This window comes from Stegastes partitus, unplaced genomic scaffold (genome assembly GCF_000690725.1).
Source record: "Stegastes partitus isolate 25-593 unplaced genomic scaffold, Stegastes_partitus-1.0.2 Scaffold493, whole genome shotgun sequence".
Taxonomy (NCBI): Eukaryota; Metazoa; Chordata; class Actinopteri; family Pomacentridae; genus Stegastes; species Stegastes partitus.
In genome coordinates, this window is record NW_007578224.1 from 242,529 (window position 1) to 257,388 (window position 14,860).

General features: G+C 42.3%; 1 protein-coding gene across 1 annotated transcript in view; it reads left to right on the forward strand.

The window, feature by feature from the left end:
- LOC103361238 (protein sidekick-2-like) overlaps nt 1-14,860 on the forward strand; it is a 79,947-nt gene that overhangs the window by 57,294 nt on the left and 7,793 nt on the right. The window contains exons 16-37 of the mRNA XM_008287266.1: nt 545-685; nt 1,067-1,248; nt 5,265-5,380; nt 5,625-5,820; nt 5,916-6,014; nt 6,140-6,331; nt 6,509-6,630; nt 6,761-6,870; nt 7,249-7,399; nt 9,024-9,261; nt 9,349-9,464; nt 9,578-9,767; nt 10,007-10,105; nt 10,600-10,794; nt 10,899-11,100; nt 12,047-12,150; nt 12,432-12,502; nt 12,646-12,781; nt 12,916-12,972; nt 13,432-13,533; nt 13,660-13,775; nt 13,905-14,091. Of these exons, the coding sequence (XP_008285488.1) occupies nt 545-685; nt 1,067-1,248; nt 5,265-5,380; nt 5,625-5,820; nt 5,916-6,014; nt 6,140-6,331; nt 6,509-6,630; nt 6,761-6,870; nt 7,249-7,399; nt 9,024-9,261; nt 9,349-9,464; nt 9,578-9,767; nt 10,007-10,105; nt 10,600-10,794; nt 10,899-11,100; nt 12,047-12,150; nt 12,432-12,502; nt 12,646-12,781; nt 12,916-12,972; nt 13,432-13,533; nt 13,660-13,775; nt 13,905-14,091 (3,122 nt within the window). The remainder of the gene's footprint in view (nt 1-544; nt 686-1,066; nt 1,249-5,264; nt 5,381-5,624; nt 5,821-5,915; nt 6,015-6,139; nt 6,332-6,508; nt 6,631-6,760; nt 6,871-7,248; nt 7,400-9,023; nt 9,262-9,348; nt 9,465-9,577; nt 9,768-10,006; nt 10,106-10,599; nt 10,795-10,898; nt 11,101-12,046; nt 12,151-12,431; nt 12,503-12,645; nt 12,782-12,915; nt 12,973-13,431; nt 13,534-13,659; nt 13,776-13,904; nt 14,092-14,860) is intronic.

Below are 14,860 nucleotides of genomic sequence, written 5' to 3' on the forward strand. Positions count from 1 at the left end.
GCCCCAGACAAGAGTGCACCGCAGGAGGGTGACTGAGCGTCAGTGAGTGCAGGGCTTTTCTGAGGCATCTCCCCGGCACACCTCTTTGATCCTAAACTCTGCTCTATCTCCGCCAGAGCAGTGCTCCAGTGCACTGGGAAGAAATCAAGATGTCATCTTAAATTGACTTAAGGGAAAAGTCTGCCTGGATCTCTCTTTCTTGTTCTTTTATATCTTCCCCTCACTCGCACTGTCTCTCCATTGTGCTGCTCCATTTTCACCAAGGCCTCTTTGATCTTTTTTCATGCCACAGCAAGCTGTCCCCGTGCGGACACTATTATAGAGAATATGTTTTGGACAAAGACACAGCTACGCTAACCCCAACTTTCCTTTATGGTGTTCTAAAAAATACAAAAAAAAAAGCAGGCTTTATTATGATTTGATGTCTATGATGAAATGGGATAGAAATATGCAGAAACCCATGATAATTAATGCATGGCTTCACTCTTTGTCACTTCTTTTACCTCTCTTTTCCCCTCTTTTTTTTTTCTCCTCGCTGCCGCAGACTAACTCTCCCCGAGGAGCCTCCCAGTGCCCCCCCTCAGACAGTCATCGCGAGTGGCCGCACCAATCAGTCCATCATGATCCAATGGCAGCCCCCCCCAGAGAGCCACCAGAATGGTCCTCTCCAGGGCTACATCATCAGGTAAGAAGACAACCTGCCTAATTTTTTTTCTCTCAAGGATAGGTGCCTGTCTAGGCCAGTGCCATTCAGATGTGATAATAACTGTTATGTCACCTCCTTTTGTCCTCTCCCTTTCCCTTCCTTCTTACCCACTGCCACTGTAGAATAATTGGTGCCAATTAAATACCTTTCTCTCCATTCATCTGTTGTCACCTCACCTATTGTAAGCATGTTATAGCTGTTCTGCATGGGATTGGTTCAATCACTACGCTCCCTCCCTCTTATTTTTTTTTTTTTTAGGGAAAATCCGTGTTCCAACATATTTAGATTGTTCTGTCTGTGTGGTCCCTGTCTTTCTGTCCCTCCCTCCCTCTATCTATCAATAACTCCCTCTGCTGCCAGATACTGTCTGTCAGGGCTTCCAGTCGATTGTCAGATGAAAAACATCACCAGCCCAGACCAGACCAGTCTGCTCCTGGAGGACCTCATCATCTGGACCAACTATGAGATCGAGGTGGCGGCCTACAATGGAGCAGGGAGGGGCACCTACAGCCACAAAGTCACTGAGTGGACTCTACAAGGAGGTGAGATCCACGCTCAGGTTTTATCTGATGTAAGCTCAAGACAGTCTGCGGGCATCACGTTGTAAGTTTCAATGTTTTAAAAGAAGAAATGTAATCTCTTCATTTGGTTTTGCAAATTCCATTTATTTCCTGCAGCCTCATCAAGGTGGTCCCTTGTCTAGCGTTAAGCCTGCAGCATTAAACATGTGACTGATAGTTAATCTGAAAACCACAGCACGCTATCACATTTTCCAGCATTGCAAAGGCAAATCCACAAGCACTGTATTTCATTATCTCCTGTCTTCATCAAAAGTCAGCAAGTAGCACTGAGCAGCAGCCGGCCGTGTTAAAGCCACGGCCATGGAAGTGCTATTTGCCTCTTAGCTCTGCTTTTTTTTGTTTTTGTCCGGTTTTTATCTATTTAATTTCTTAATAAATGCTGCAGTCCTTAAGAACAAATTATGTGCAGGCATGAGCCGAAAGCTTCATCAGAGGCTTTCTTAGAATTCTGGCCAAATTTTGGAATTTTTAAATTTAATGCTTTTGTCTGTTTTTACCGCCACCCATAATTTTCTTTTTTCTGCTTAAATGTGATCTGAAACATCATCAGATTTTCACACAAATCCTAAAAGTAGATAAATAGAATCCAGTTATACAAATTAAACAAAATATTCTTAGTAATTTATTTATTGAAAAAAAAAAAAAAAAACACATCCAAAGTAAGTAAAAATCTAGAATTAGCAATTAATTTGAAGGTGAAACAAGAATCTGATGTTTTCAACCAATGGAATTACAGTCATGTGTGAGTGGGCACCCTGTTTTATTTAATCTTCAGCCATCTATCTATATCTGATCCTCATAACACATGTTTGTGGAAGTGTATCATGAATAAAGAGGATTTCTGAGGACCTCCGAAAAACAGATGTTGATGCTTATCTGGCTGGAAAAGCTTTCAAAACCACCTCTAAAACATTTGGACTACCAATCCACAGTCAGACAGATGTGTACAAATAGAGAAAATTCCAGACCATTGTTACCTCTCTCCAAAAAGAACATTGCTGCCTTTTTACAGTTTATTGAAGATCACATATACAAGCTATAAAGGCTGTTGGGGAAATGTTTTGTGGACAGATGAAACCAAAATGGAACTTTCTGGTTTAAATTTGGAGTGTTATATTTGGAGAAGGGCTGCAAGGTGGTGCAGTTGGTAGCACTGTTGCCTCGCAGCAAAAAGGTTGCCGGTTTGCGTCCCGGTGGGGGCACTGGAATCTTTCGGCGTGGAGTTTGCATGTTCTCCTCGTGCAGCGTGGCTTCTCTCCGGGTTCTCCGGCTTCTTCCCACACAGTCCAAAAACATGTTGAGGTTAATTGGTGATTCTAAATTGTCCGTAGGTGTGAATGTGAGTGTGCTTGGTTGTCTGTCTCTAAGTGTGGCCCTGTGATAGACTGGTGACCTGTCCAGGGTGTCCCCTGCCTTCACACTAAGTCGGCTGGGATAGACTCCAGCCCCCCCACGACCCTCGTGAGGATTAAGCGGTGTATAGATAATGGATGGATATTTGGAGAAAGGAAGCAATGCATCCCAGCATAAGAACCTGAGTCCATTCATGAAGCATGGTGGTGGTAGTATCATGGTTTGGGCCCTAGTATGTAAAATTGGATAATTTTCCTCAATACATAATTGAGCAAGTATGATATTCTGTTTCATTTGTTTAATTGACTTCTCTTTAGCAACTTACAACACTTATGTGAAACAGTGACAATGTTTTAGGTCATATTTATTTGATGTTCCTTGTAACTGCATGCTGCAGGTTATTTTCTGATGCATTATAGAAAAAAAAAAACGTGACCACTAGAAGACTTGGGCTGGCTTTTTTGAGCACATGGTTAATTGATCCTTCATATAAATTACCAGGTGATGATGAGTGTCAGACTGGTGACATATCGTACCTTCTGATGTTGCAGTGGGAAGCTGCCTCGCTTGGCTTGATTTCTCAATGTACATGCTGAGTACAATAATTAGAACACAAACTGTGAACTTTCCCCCGTGTCAGATGACTACATACTTCCGTCATGCCAACTGAGTCCAACACCTTGGTCCTCCCCTGTCCACGCCAGATCACCCAAGGATGAAAGTCACGTTCGCTATTGTGAAATTGATCATAAAATAGATCGGAAATCTAAATGGAAATAACATGTAGATGTTTGGAAATCCGACTCCTGAGAACAAACGTTTACAATGTGACTCATCCTTTTAAACCACACATTGACATGCTGACTTCTTATCAAGACACACACAGCCAAAGTAGGTTGTAGCTTATGTATCTCCGTGTTGAAAGGTTAATCCATGTTTTTATTACAGGGAGATGGAATAATGTTGCCTTTGCCAGCTTTTGTCAGTCAAAGTCAATTCATAGATTACAGTGTGTTTAAAATGCTGCTACAAGAATTTACCCTACACCAGACGGAGGATATTGCTTCTGTTTCAGATATGCTGCACTGGCTTCCAGTTTGATTTTAAATTCCTTTAACTTGCATGTAAAGCTTTGAAAGGCTTAACACACTCACATATCTCTGAATCCCTGTCATGTTAAATCCATTCCATGAAGAGAGATCTTCACCCCAGACTCGCTATATATTCTCAAGAGTGCCCATAAGAAAACTAGGAGTCGTTAGATTTCCTTTTCAGTTCCATTCCCTGCTCGGATGCAGTTATTAGAAAGGCAGATTTTCTTTGAGGTTTCATTAGACTTTACAGGTGCTGACGTTGTTGTGCCTTTTAGCCCGTTAGACTGGTTTCAAGTTAATTTATTGATGTAGCTTTTTTTTTCCTGTGAAAGTCTAAAATACCACATAAGACATAAGACAGTGGAAAAAGTAGACAGAAAATGTTAGGAGCATGAATTATTTTACATTCTTACCTGAAACAGACTCGTAATCCAACGCAGTGGGTCTGAACAACACTCACAAATACACACACTGACCTGCTCTGTCGGTCCAAGTTGTTTCAATAATTGTGCTACAACTTCAGCAAACACATTTTTTTTGGTATGTGTTATGTTTATGTTTCTCGCTATTTTATCTTTACATTCGTATATGAGTCTGTGTGCAAATGTAGTTCATTAAGTTAAATGTGTGTGTAGTTGTTTATAAAGACGGCTTCTATTTCTGTCACTCACTTTTGGCAAGATGATTACAAAATATTTCAAATGCTTCAGCAATGATGGATTCTCTCTGGCACACATTATCGCTAAATTCTTGGAAACTTCAGCGCACTTTGTGTGATGCCTGATCAATTAGTTAGTTAATGATCGGGTCCAAATCACTCAGTTGCATCTGCAAATAAACAAATGCGCCACATTTCTAAAGAAACACAAGATCGCTGTGTTTAATTAGCAAAACTATGGAACCTGGACGGTATGGAAAACAGCACAATTTTCTTTCCACTTCACTTGCCTTGCAAAAAAATAAATAATGATTTCATCATCCAAGTGACTGTCAGTGAATAATGACAGTGAACAAGGCGTTCATGTTGTTTAGCTCGGCTCTCATTAATTGGATGTTTCCGTCAATCAATCCATTAAAGACACAACAGCAGATCACGATGTGCATTTAAATACATTGAAAGAGAAGTAAGGATTACACAGGGACATGAGGACCAATACTGGCCAATCAGCTTCATTAATGTGCAACTCCCTGACTGTTTTCCGGTGTTACATCAGAATGGCATGCTCACTTCAAACAAACTGCTGCAGGGTTCACCTGGAAGACGCCTGAGGCAACCGCTCTCACACCCAGTTTGATTGGCATGTTCTTACCTCCCCAAATGAGCCGAAATAAAAATTCCTTCAGCTTGATTCTCATGCTCTAAATGAGGCTGCCTCTTGTAGATTTTCAAGTTTTCTCCTTGCCTATCTCATCACGATTCTCCCTTTCTCTCCCTCCCTTCGCTTGTCTGCCTGTCCCTCCTCCTCCCTCCTTCTTCCTTAATCTCTCTCCCTCCCTGTATCTCCCGTTTTTATCCTTCCTCTGGATCAGTGCCCACTGTGCCACCAGGAAATGTACAAGCTGAGGCTGTCAACTCCACCACGGTGCGTTTTACCTGGAGTGCCCCGAGCCCTCAGTTTATCAATGGAATCAACCAGGGATATAAGGTGAGCAGCTCCTTTCTGTTAACTGGTGCACTCTAGTGGTCAGTGGTAGAATTCTAGCATTGTGATAGCAAGCCTTCAAGCAAGCAGTGTGAGTCTGACTGCACTGACGGAACCTCAGTGTATCATAAACGTGTACATTTTTTGTTAGATTTTTTTCCCCTTGCTTGTTCTTATAAAACATTTCAAGTTTCTAAAATGTGCACAATAACCTAACTTATTATATCCCTTATCATGTAATTGCCAGCTCTTGGCATGGGAACTCAGTCGTGCAAATGAGGTTACCGTGGTTACAGTGCGCCCCAACTTCCAGGACAGTATTCATGTGGGGTACATCTCCGGCCTTAAGAAGTTCACTGAATACTACACTTCAGTATTGTGCTTCACTACCCCTGGAGACGGGCCCCGCAGTCCCCCGCAGCGGTTGCGCACCCACGAAGACAGTATGTGTCGCTATTCAGAATATTATATAGTATTTACAGATGATCATGTGTGAAGCTGTTATTCTGTACTGCCTGTTTTTTTATGATTTTTATAGCCCCCGGTGCTGTGGGACACCTTAGTTTCACCGACATCTTGGACACCTCACTAAAAGTCAGCTGGAAGGAACCACAAGAGAAAAACGGCGTTCTCACAGGTATCCATTAAAGATGAACATGCAACATTAACAGGTCCCTTCAGCTTCACTCATTTTTCGAGTCACTAGGCTGTGACTACAATGTATGTAACACTGTACTGTTTGAAATCCACCACCTCTTTCAGGTTATCGTATCTCCTGGGAGGAATTCAACAGGACCAATACAAGGGTGACACATTATCTGCCCAACCTCACTCAGGAGTACAAGGTTACAGGGCTCACCGCCCTCACTACGTACACCATCCAGGTGGCAGCTATGACCTCCAAGGGCCAGGGCCAGCTCTCTGCCTCCACTATATCCTCTGGTGTACCACCAGGTCAGTGGTCGAATGAGTATGTGAACTATTCAGTGGAGAATTTCTAAGTGCTTGAAATGTAATCTAAGAGGGTAATAACTAGAACAGTCATTCCACTTGCTTCTACTCAGCAAAACCTAATGGCAGTGGTAAGTGAAGTGTTATTGTCATTTTTCTCTTCTCATTTCTCTTCTGCAGAGTTGCCTGGTCCTCCCACCAATTTAGCCATCTCTAACATCGGCCCTCGCTCTGTCACTCTGCAGTTCAAACCCGGTTATGATGGCAAGACATCCATTTCCCGCTGGCAGGTTGAAGCTCAGGTTAGACATTTTGCTTTCATTTTAAACATTTTTTGTTGTTGTTTTGTTTTAAGCTGATTAATGTCTTAATATTGCACAGGTTTAACTGATAACCTAAGCTGATGCCACTCCATTTCCCTGTGCGTTTCAGATTGGTATAATTGGAGAGAATGAAGAGTGGCTCATGGTTCAGCAGCTGGCTAATGAACCTGATGCTAGATCTCTGGAGGTCCTGGACCTGAACCCTTATACTTTCTACCGGTGAGCACACACACACACTAATGAGTCATGTACGTCTTCTATACACATAAAAAACATCTGACACACCTACTTAATATAAGATTGGGGAAATTCTCCTCTGTCACTGATTATCCTCTAATTTTCATGAATCAATTAATGCTATTCTTTATTAGTTGTGTGGGGGGGGTTTTGGCAACATTTTCCTCAGTTCTCTGCTCATAAATAGATCCTGTTCTCTGCTACTACAATGACCTACTTTCCTTTCGGGCATCATTAAAGTTTCATCTTATCTAATCTGACAAGATCTAATCTAATCCTGTCTCATATCACCAAAATATCATGATTAAACGCCCACCTTTAGATGACTTATCCACTGTCAGCTGGTTTTCTTTGTCACAGGTTCCGAATGCGGCAGGTAAACATTGTGGGCACCAGTCCTCCTAGTCAGCCCTCCAGGAAGATCCAGACCCTGCAGGCCCCTCCAGACATCTCCCCTGCAAACGTTACCCTGCGCACAGCCAGTGAGACCAGCCTGTGGCTTCGCTGGGTGGTAAGAAGTCACGCCTCATTGCACATTGGTCCTGACTTAGTGGAGTCAGTTCAATCGTATTACATTATTATTATTAGGTTAGGATATGCACGTTTGGACTTCTGTATGACTGCGCTCTGTCGATTTCGTGTTTTTCCTTGCATACATATAAGCTATTTTGAATTGCTGTCTAGTTTTCAGGGGTTTTTTAAAAATTATTATTTTATGTGCTTTGCATGAATTCGGTGGAAAGTAAAGTTTGGACAAGACTGAATTGGCTAAACGCCCTTGGGTTGGTAACTGGATACAACCTTTATAAGATGAGAAACCCAGATACAGAAGATTTCATTATGTCCATACAAAAATGTTCAATGTGTAAAAAAATATCATTAAATGGTGACTTTCCCAATAACAGCTGCTATTTTTTATTTTTTGGCTTTTACCTTTATTTATCAACGCAGTGGAGAGAGACAGGAAAGGGGGGAGAAAAGTGGCAGCAAATGGCCGCGGTCGGGAGTTGATCCCACGACCGCTGCATCGGGGACTATAGCCCCTGTTTGTATGTCGCTGTCTTATCCGGTTGAGCTACCGGGGCGCCCTATGACAGCTGCTTCCAAATTAACTGACTTACAAGCTTCCGTCTTGCTGCAAAGCCTCCATATAGCGCTGATTTATTCTTGCCTCTGTAATTTTTTTTTTTTTTTTTCTTGTACCCATTTAGCTTTTACATGGTGAATGAATACAGGTTGTGGTACTGGTGATGTTTTGGAAGGCTACATGAACTGTGTCCTTGATTACTGCTGCTTTCTGCGTCAGCGTTTGGCCAATGTGTTCTCTTGCTACATCTGTCCATTTTCATCACTCTGCCAGTGCCTGAGCGGCGAGACACAGAGGCTTGTGATATTCCTGCAGCTCATGCAGGATTAAAAAGGGTGGTTATACCTGGATTTGAGAGCAGAAGGGTGTCAGCTACGCGATATGGCTCTACAAATTAATGACATAGCTCAATGATTGTGGCCCTTTTCAAAAGCCGAGTGTTAAACGGTGGTAAAATTTTGTGGTCCTCTTCATGGCTCTGGCACACAAGTCTTAGTGCAAATTAAGACCACATTAGTTTCAATAACACTTGAACTTTCATAGAAATAAGCCCAGTTCATATTTAGTTATTTCTTTCCCTCTCATACTCAGTTGCTGGGGAAGCATCAGCGCTATACTGCATCGACAACCGATCAATCTATTTTTTAACCCTTAATGGCTGAGTGTAAATATACTTTTGCATTACAGTGTTATTATACAACAAATCACTCATAATTGTACCAATGCTTTGCTTGGCAACCACATTTTAATTACTTTTCAAGAATTTTAGTGCCCAGTTAAATACAAGCTTTAAATTTTAAGAATATGATGTCATTTACATTAAGAGGTTTAATAAAAGTGCTATTCTTATCATACGTACAGTATTACCACAATATAACATTAAAACCACTCAGTGCAGTGCTAACACCTCTGAGCTGTTGTAAATTCATTGCAAAATAAAGCCTCTCGTTGCCTATTACTTCATTATGCACTTAGTTATGATGTCATTTATACTGGTCATGCTTGAACTGAAACCATAAAAACTGAAGAAAAAAAAAAAACCTCTCAGCCTCTTCCAGAGTGGGAGTACAATGGAAATCCGGATCTTGTCGGCTACCGTGTCCAGTACTCCAAATCCGGATCTAAAGGAGGAGTTCTTTCCCATGTCATCATGGACCGCCTGGAGAGGGAGTTCACGATAGAGGATTTGGAAGAGTGGACCGAGTACGAGGTCAGAGTTCAGGCCATCAACGGTATTGGCTCTGGACCCTGGAGCCAGCCGGTCCATGGAAGGACCAGGGAGTCTGGTAAGGAAGGAAATATATATGCTTTACACTACAACAAATGGACACATGTATGCTTGAAGTGTTACAAATCTTTGTCTCCCGCTGCAGTTCCCTCCAGCGGCCCCACCAACGTGTCAGCGTTCGCCACCACCTCCAGCAGCATACTCGTGCGGTGGGGAGAAGTCCAAGAGACGGACCGCAATGGACTCATTCTGGGCTACAAGGTCAAAGCCCGCACTGTTCATCCATAATTCACAATCACAAAAACTCATAGTGCTATTAATTCTCATTACCTCAAAAGTCACCGAGCTGTATAAAACTCGCTGTGATTTTTTAGGTCGTGTATAAGGAGAAGGACTCAGACACAGCTCCCAACTTCTGGGCAGTAGAGGGCAACACCAGTCACAGTGTCCAGCTGAGTGGTCTGGGCAAGTACGTCCTTTATGAGATCCAAGTCCTAGCCTTCACACGTATAGGAGACGGAAGGAGCAGCTCGCCTTCTATTCTGGAGAGGACCTTGGATGATGGTACACATATCTGTTTTATAAAGAAATTTAGTCTTGCTGTTATTGTGGAAACTTTTTTCTCCAAATACAAAATCTAAATATTTTCCTGTGTTGAGATCATTTTAAACCACTAATTATTTTCTATCAAAAATTTTCTTGCTAAAAATATTTTTTCAGTAAATAATTTAAATGTTCTTTCTTGTTTGAAGGAACATGTTTTGGTTTTTTCGTGTCTTATTTGGTAATTCTATGTGTGACAGTGCCGGGTCCTCCAGTCGGCATCTTATTCCCAGAAGTCAGGACCGCCTCAGTCAGGCTCATCTGGCAACCTCCTGCACAGCCTAATGGCATTATACTGGGTGAGTTTAGATTATGCAGAGCATTATCTATGACCTTAGATAATATCGTGAGACAAAGGAAGGCAAGGCAATGGAAGTTTATTTATATCTCACCTTTCCACGGCAAGGCATTTTAAAGTGCTGTACATAATACATGACATGCATTAGGACAAGATATAAAAGAAATACACCCAAATACTAGAAGACATACATTAATGGGATGTAAAAGTACGATTATAAAATTGAAGATGAAAATGAGGTAAAATAAAATAAGGAAGATTAAACAGGACAATAAAACCTACAGTGCAGCTACCAGCCAATGCAGTCAGTGTCTCAAATGAAACTGAATAAAAAGCAGAGGCAGACGACAAAGTCTTCAGCTTTGATTTAAACTAAGAATTTTCATTTAAATTTCTGCAAATACTACAGTTTGAGTTTGCACCGCAGCTGAATTGTTCTCCTCGCTGATCCTTTTTAATGCATGACTTCATGTTGATATGAGTTTATCGTCTTAGCCTATCAGATCACATACAGAAGAAACTCTTCAAACAGCAACGCTGCCACCGTAGACGTGCTGAGCCCCAGCGCACGACAATACACAGCAACTGGACTAAAACCAGAAATGGTTTATGTATTCCGCCTCACCGCTCAAACACGAAAGGGTTGGGGGGAGGCTGCCGAGGCTTTGGTGGTCACAACAGAAAAGAGAGGTAAGTGTAAAAACGCCGCAGCTAAAATGTATTATTTAAATCATTCACCTCTAAATATTAAGTTTGAGAGGGACCATACGTGTGTGTGCATCTGTGCCCTTCAGCTCGACCCCAACCCACAAGTCGCCCCACAGTGCCTCAAGAGGAAGTTCAAGCTCGCAGAGTGCTGTTGTCATGGGAACCAGGCAGCGACGGCCTATCCCCGGTTCGTTACTACACAGTCCAATACAGAGAGCTGCCAGACAGCAACTGGACTGTCCACTCTGCATCAGTCAGTCACGAGACACACTCCTACATAGTTGACAGGTAAATGCAAAAGTCCACTGCACAACCTCTAGGCATCATTTTATGATGTGAACAATAGTTCCCAACAATATATAGTTGTGAACAAACGTTTGCAGACACTTGTAAAGACCATGTGTATAATGGCAGTCTTGTATTTCCCTGAAATGCAAATTAGGCTACTGGGCCACAATGACCAGAAATGTGTTTGGAGAAGAGAAGCTAAAGTCCTTAACCCAAAGAACGCCATATCTACCGCGAAGCATGGTGGTGGCAGTATTATGCTTTGGAACTGTTATGGTACCAGTGGAACTGGTGTTTTATACCAAGTAAATGGAGTAATGAAGACAATCAATTACCTCCACATTCTCCAGGAAAACTTAAAATCATCAGCCCGAAGGTTGGGTCTTGGATGGAGTTGGGTGTTCAAACAAGACAATGACCCCCAAACACACATCAAAAGTGGTAAAGAAATAGCTAAATCAGGCTAGAATTAAGGTTTTAGACTGGCTCCAAATCCTGACTTAAACTCCATCAAGTACCTGTGGACTATAATGAAGAAACTATTCTGTGTCAGAAATCAAATAAATTAAGTTGAACTGCACCAATTCCGTCAAGAGAAGTGGTCGAAGACACAACCAGTAGCTTGTCAGAAGCTTGTTGATGGCTCCCAAAAGCACCAGGTTTTGTCATATTTCGAGAAAGCCCATAACAGATCTATGAATGAACCAAAATGCATGATTGTTTTTGGTGAGAAGAACACGTCTTAGGGATTGCGTCATGGAGAAGTGGAAGCTACAGGACTCATGGAAATCTCTAGACTGCTGTGATATACATGGTCTTTACAGGTGTATGTAAACTTTTGTTCACAACTGCATGTAATTCATAAGATGATCCAAAAAAAAAAGAAATATGAGGAGGACAACACCTGTGACACACTCACACTTTTTTTTTTTCTTTTTCTTTAAAGGTTAAAGCCATTCACTTCTTACCAGTTTCGTATTAAAGCCACCAATGACATTGGCGACAGTGAGTACAGTCAGGAGAGTGAGGCCATCACTACACTACAGGATGGTGAGAACCTTCAACAACTATAAATAGATGGGGACTAAACACTTCCCCATGCAGCACAGAGTCATTATCTGTTGATTTTCCATTGAGTTGTACGTGAACAGTTTGCAACTGTGTGAACATGCCTTTACATTCTTGCTTTGACTTTGGATTTTCACTGTGAATACTTTCCGTCAACAGTGCATGTGTTTACTGTAAAGCTCTTCTCCGCCACGCTGTTTGAATTACATATCACTTCCCCCAGCTATGTTGGTTTGCTAACATCATTTTCTTATCTTCTCTAGCCCCAGACAAAGCCCCAACGATACTGTCTGTTACACCTCACACCACCACATCTGTACTGGTCCGCTGGCAGGTATACTGTTGAATGACTTGGCGCTGGGTTTTGTGAATGCAAAAATGAATGGTGAAAGTGGAATTTATTGGCCATGAGTGCTTGATTGTGTTGTGTGTTTGTTAAATTTTGCACATTAAACAGACCTCCTCTCCTCTTCCTAGCCTCCCTCTGAGGATCACATAAATGGAGTCTTGTTGGGGTTCAGGGTCAGGTACCGGGAGCTACATTATGACAGACTACGCAGCTTCACTGTCCGCACAGTAAACAGCCCCTCTGCCAACTGGGCTGATCTCACTGGTGAGTCGATTATTTCACAGTCACAGATGTCACCTCAACCCATATTTTACAAAACAAATAGAAATGTGCTTATGTTGTCACTCTTTAACTGTTCTGTAAACTCTGACCGTGACCATTTTCTATCCAAACTCCAGCTCCATACAGCGTGAGGAACTTGAGTGAATCCTCACTTACCCAATACGAACTGGATAGTAAGTCTTCCATCTCCATTTATGCCTCTCTTCTATCACTCTCCATCTGCTTGCATGTCATCTGCTATATTTTATATCCAGAAAATATGCCATTTGTATAATAATTTACAGCAAGTGTGCTTTCCATCCTCCCACTCAGCTGTAACCACTGAGGGGCCACCGCCGATTCCTATTGTGTGTGCGTGACTTTAATCTCTCCGAGCTGCCCTGTCATTATTTCAGCTTGTTTTCCTCCCTTTTAATCACTTACAAATCGTCCCCGTGTCCCCACAATAACCCCATCTTTTCATCAGTTTGCTTTATAATTCTTACCCTCCATCTTTTTTTTGTTCAATTTGTGGTGCTGTCTTGCCATGGGCATCACTATGACTGTGTGTCTCTCCGGAGTAACTTCTTTTTTTTTTGCTCTTTCATCTCAACTGTTCCATTACAATGCTGCTATTGCTTCTCTCCTTGCAGATTTGAGTAAACACAAACGCTATGAGATCCGTCTCAGTGTGTACAACGCTGTGGGAGAGGGTCCTAGCAGTGCACCACAGGAAGTGTTTGTTGGAGAGGCGGGTATGTTTCTTTTTTCTCATTGTGCAGCCAGTGCGCCAGTCTACTTAGACTTTATTTCTTAAATGTTTAACAAACACAGCATATAAAACATGATGATTTTATTATTTAAACTCTGCCCCTTTCTAGTCCCGACAGCCCCTCCGCAAAATGTGGTGGTCCAGTCCTCAACAGCCACTCAGCTAGATGTTACATGGGATCCACCTCCTGTGGATGCTCAGAACGGAGACATACAAGGTTACAAGGTATCAATAATGTGTCTTTTTTTTGTGTGTGTGTATTACAGCAACCTTACATCATGCCTTTCAGCTTTATGTATTTGCATTGAGGATTGTATAAATTCTACATCCTGACCTCTTTTATTCTGTTTATAGATCTATTTCTGGGAGTTTCAGCTTCAGAACGAGACGGAGCGCCTGCGCACCCTGTTCCTGCCAGAGCTCGGGGTGAAGCTGAAAAACCTGACAGGCTACACCACCTACATGATCAGTGTGGCAGCCTTCAATGCTGCAGGGGATGGACCACGCTCCCTGCCCACCAGAGGGCGCACTCAGCAAGCAGGTGAGTGGCGTGAAATCCAGATGTGGATAGAGAGATTGCACTGATCCCTCCAAAGACATGTGGCATTTATCTTGCAGCTAGCACCATCTGCCAGCACCGTGTAGCCTTTCACAGTCTTAAGTTCTGTATTTCATTATGCCGCGCTATCTTCACTTGATCTACCTCCTTCTGCCATCTACACAATGATACTCCTCATTATTTAACCACATTGTTTATGGTTCTCAAGTGTTTGAAAAGAGTAGTGCCTGAAGGCCAGTCATCCCCTCAATCACAAAAGGCGCCTACAAAAGAATTGAAGACGAGTGCTTTTCATCTTGAGTCACTGTTTTACATACAAAACTGCAACCTGCGCTTGTTACTATAGCTTTAAGACAAATAATATAAGACCCGCTCCTCCTATTCAGCAAGAAATTGAATATTTTCACTAAAGAGTTTAGCTTCGTCCTGTGAGATCAGAGTCTATTTGGCACCTCCTCCAGGACAAGCCATGGGGGTGGAAAACTAATGACAGCGGAGGAGCAAAGAATACAGAGTGCGGGGGACACATGTAGATTAGTTTTTTTGGCCACAACTGCACAAAGACGTCTGTGTTTACCAGCTAGCGAGAGTCCCTCCTCTGCGGTTTCAGCACAAAAATGGTTTACAGTATGAATTTCTCCCGTCTTTTCCACCCCCTTAAAGCCTGTGACATTGGCAAGGGGTACAAAGTGCTGAGAACTTAAAAAACACAGGCAGGAATTTTGGCTCTTTGCACCACGGGGTACTGGGA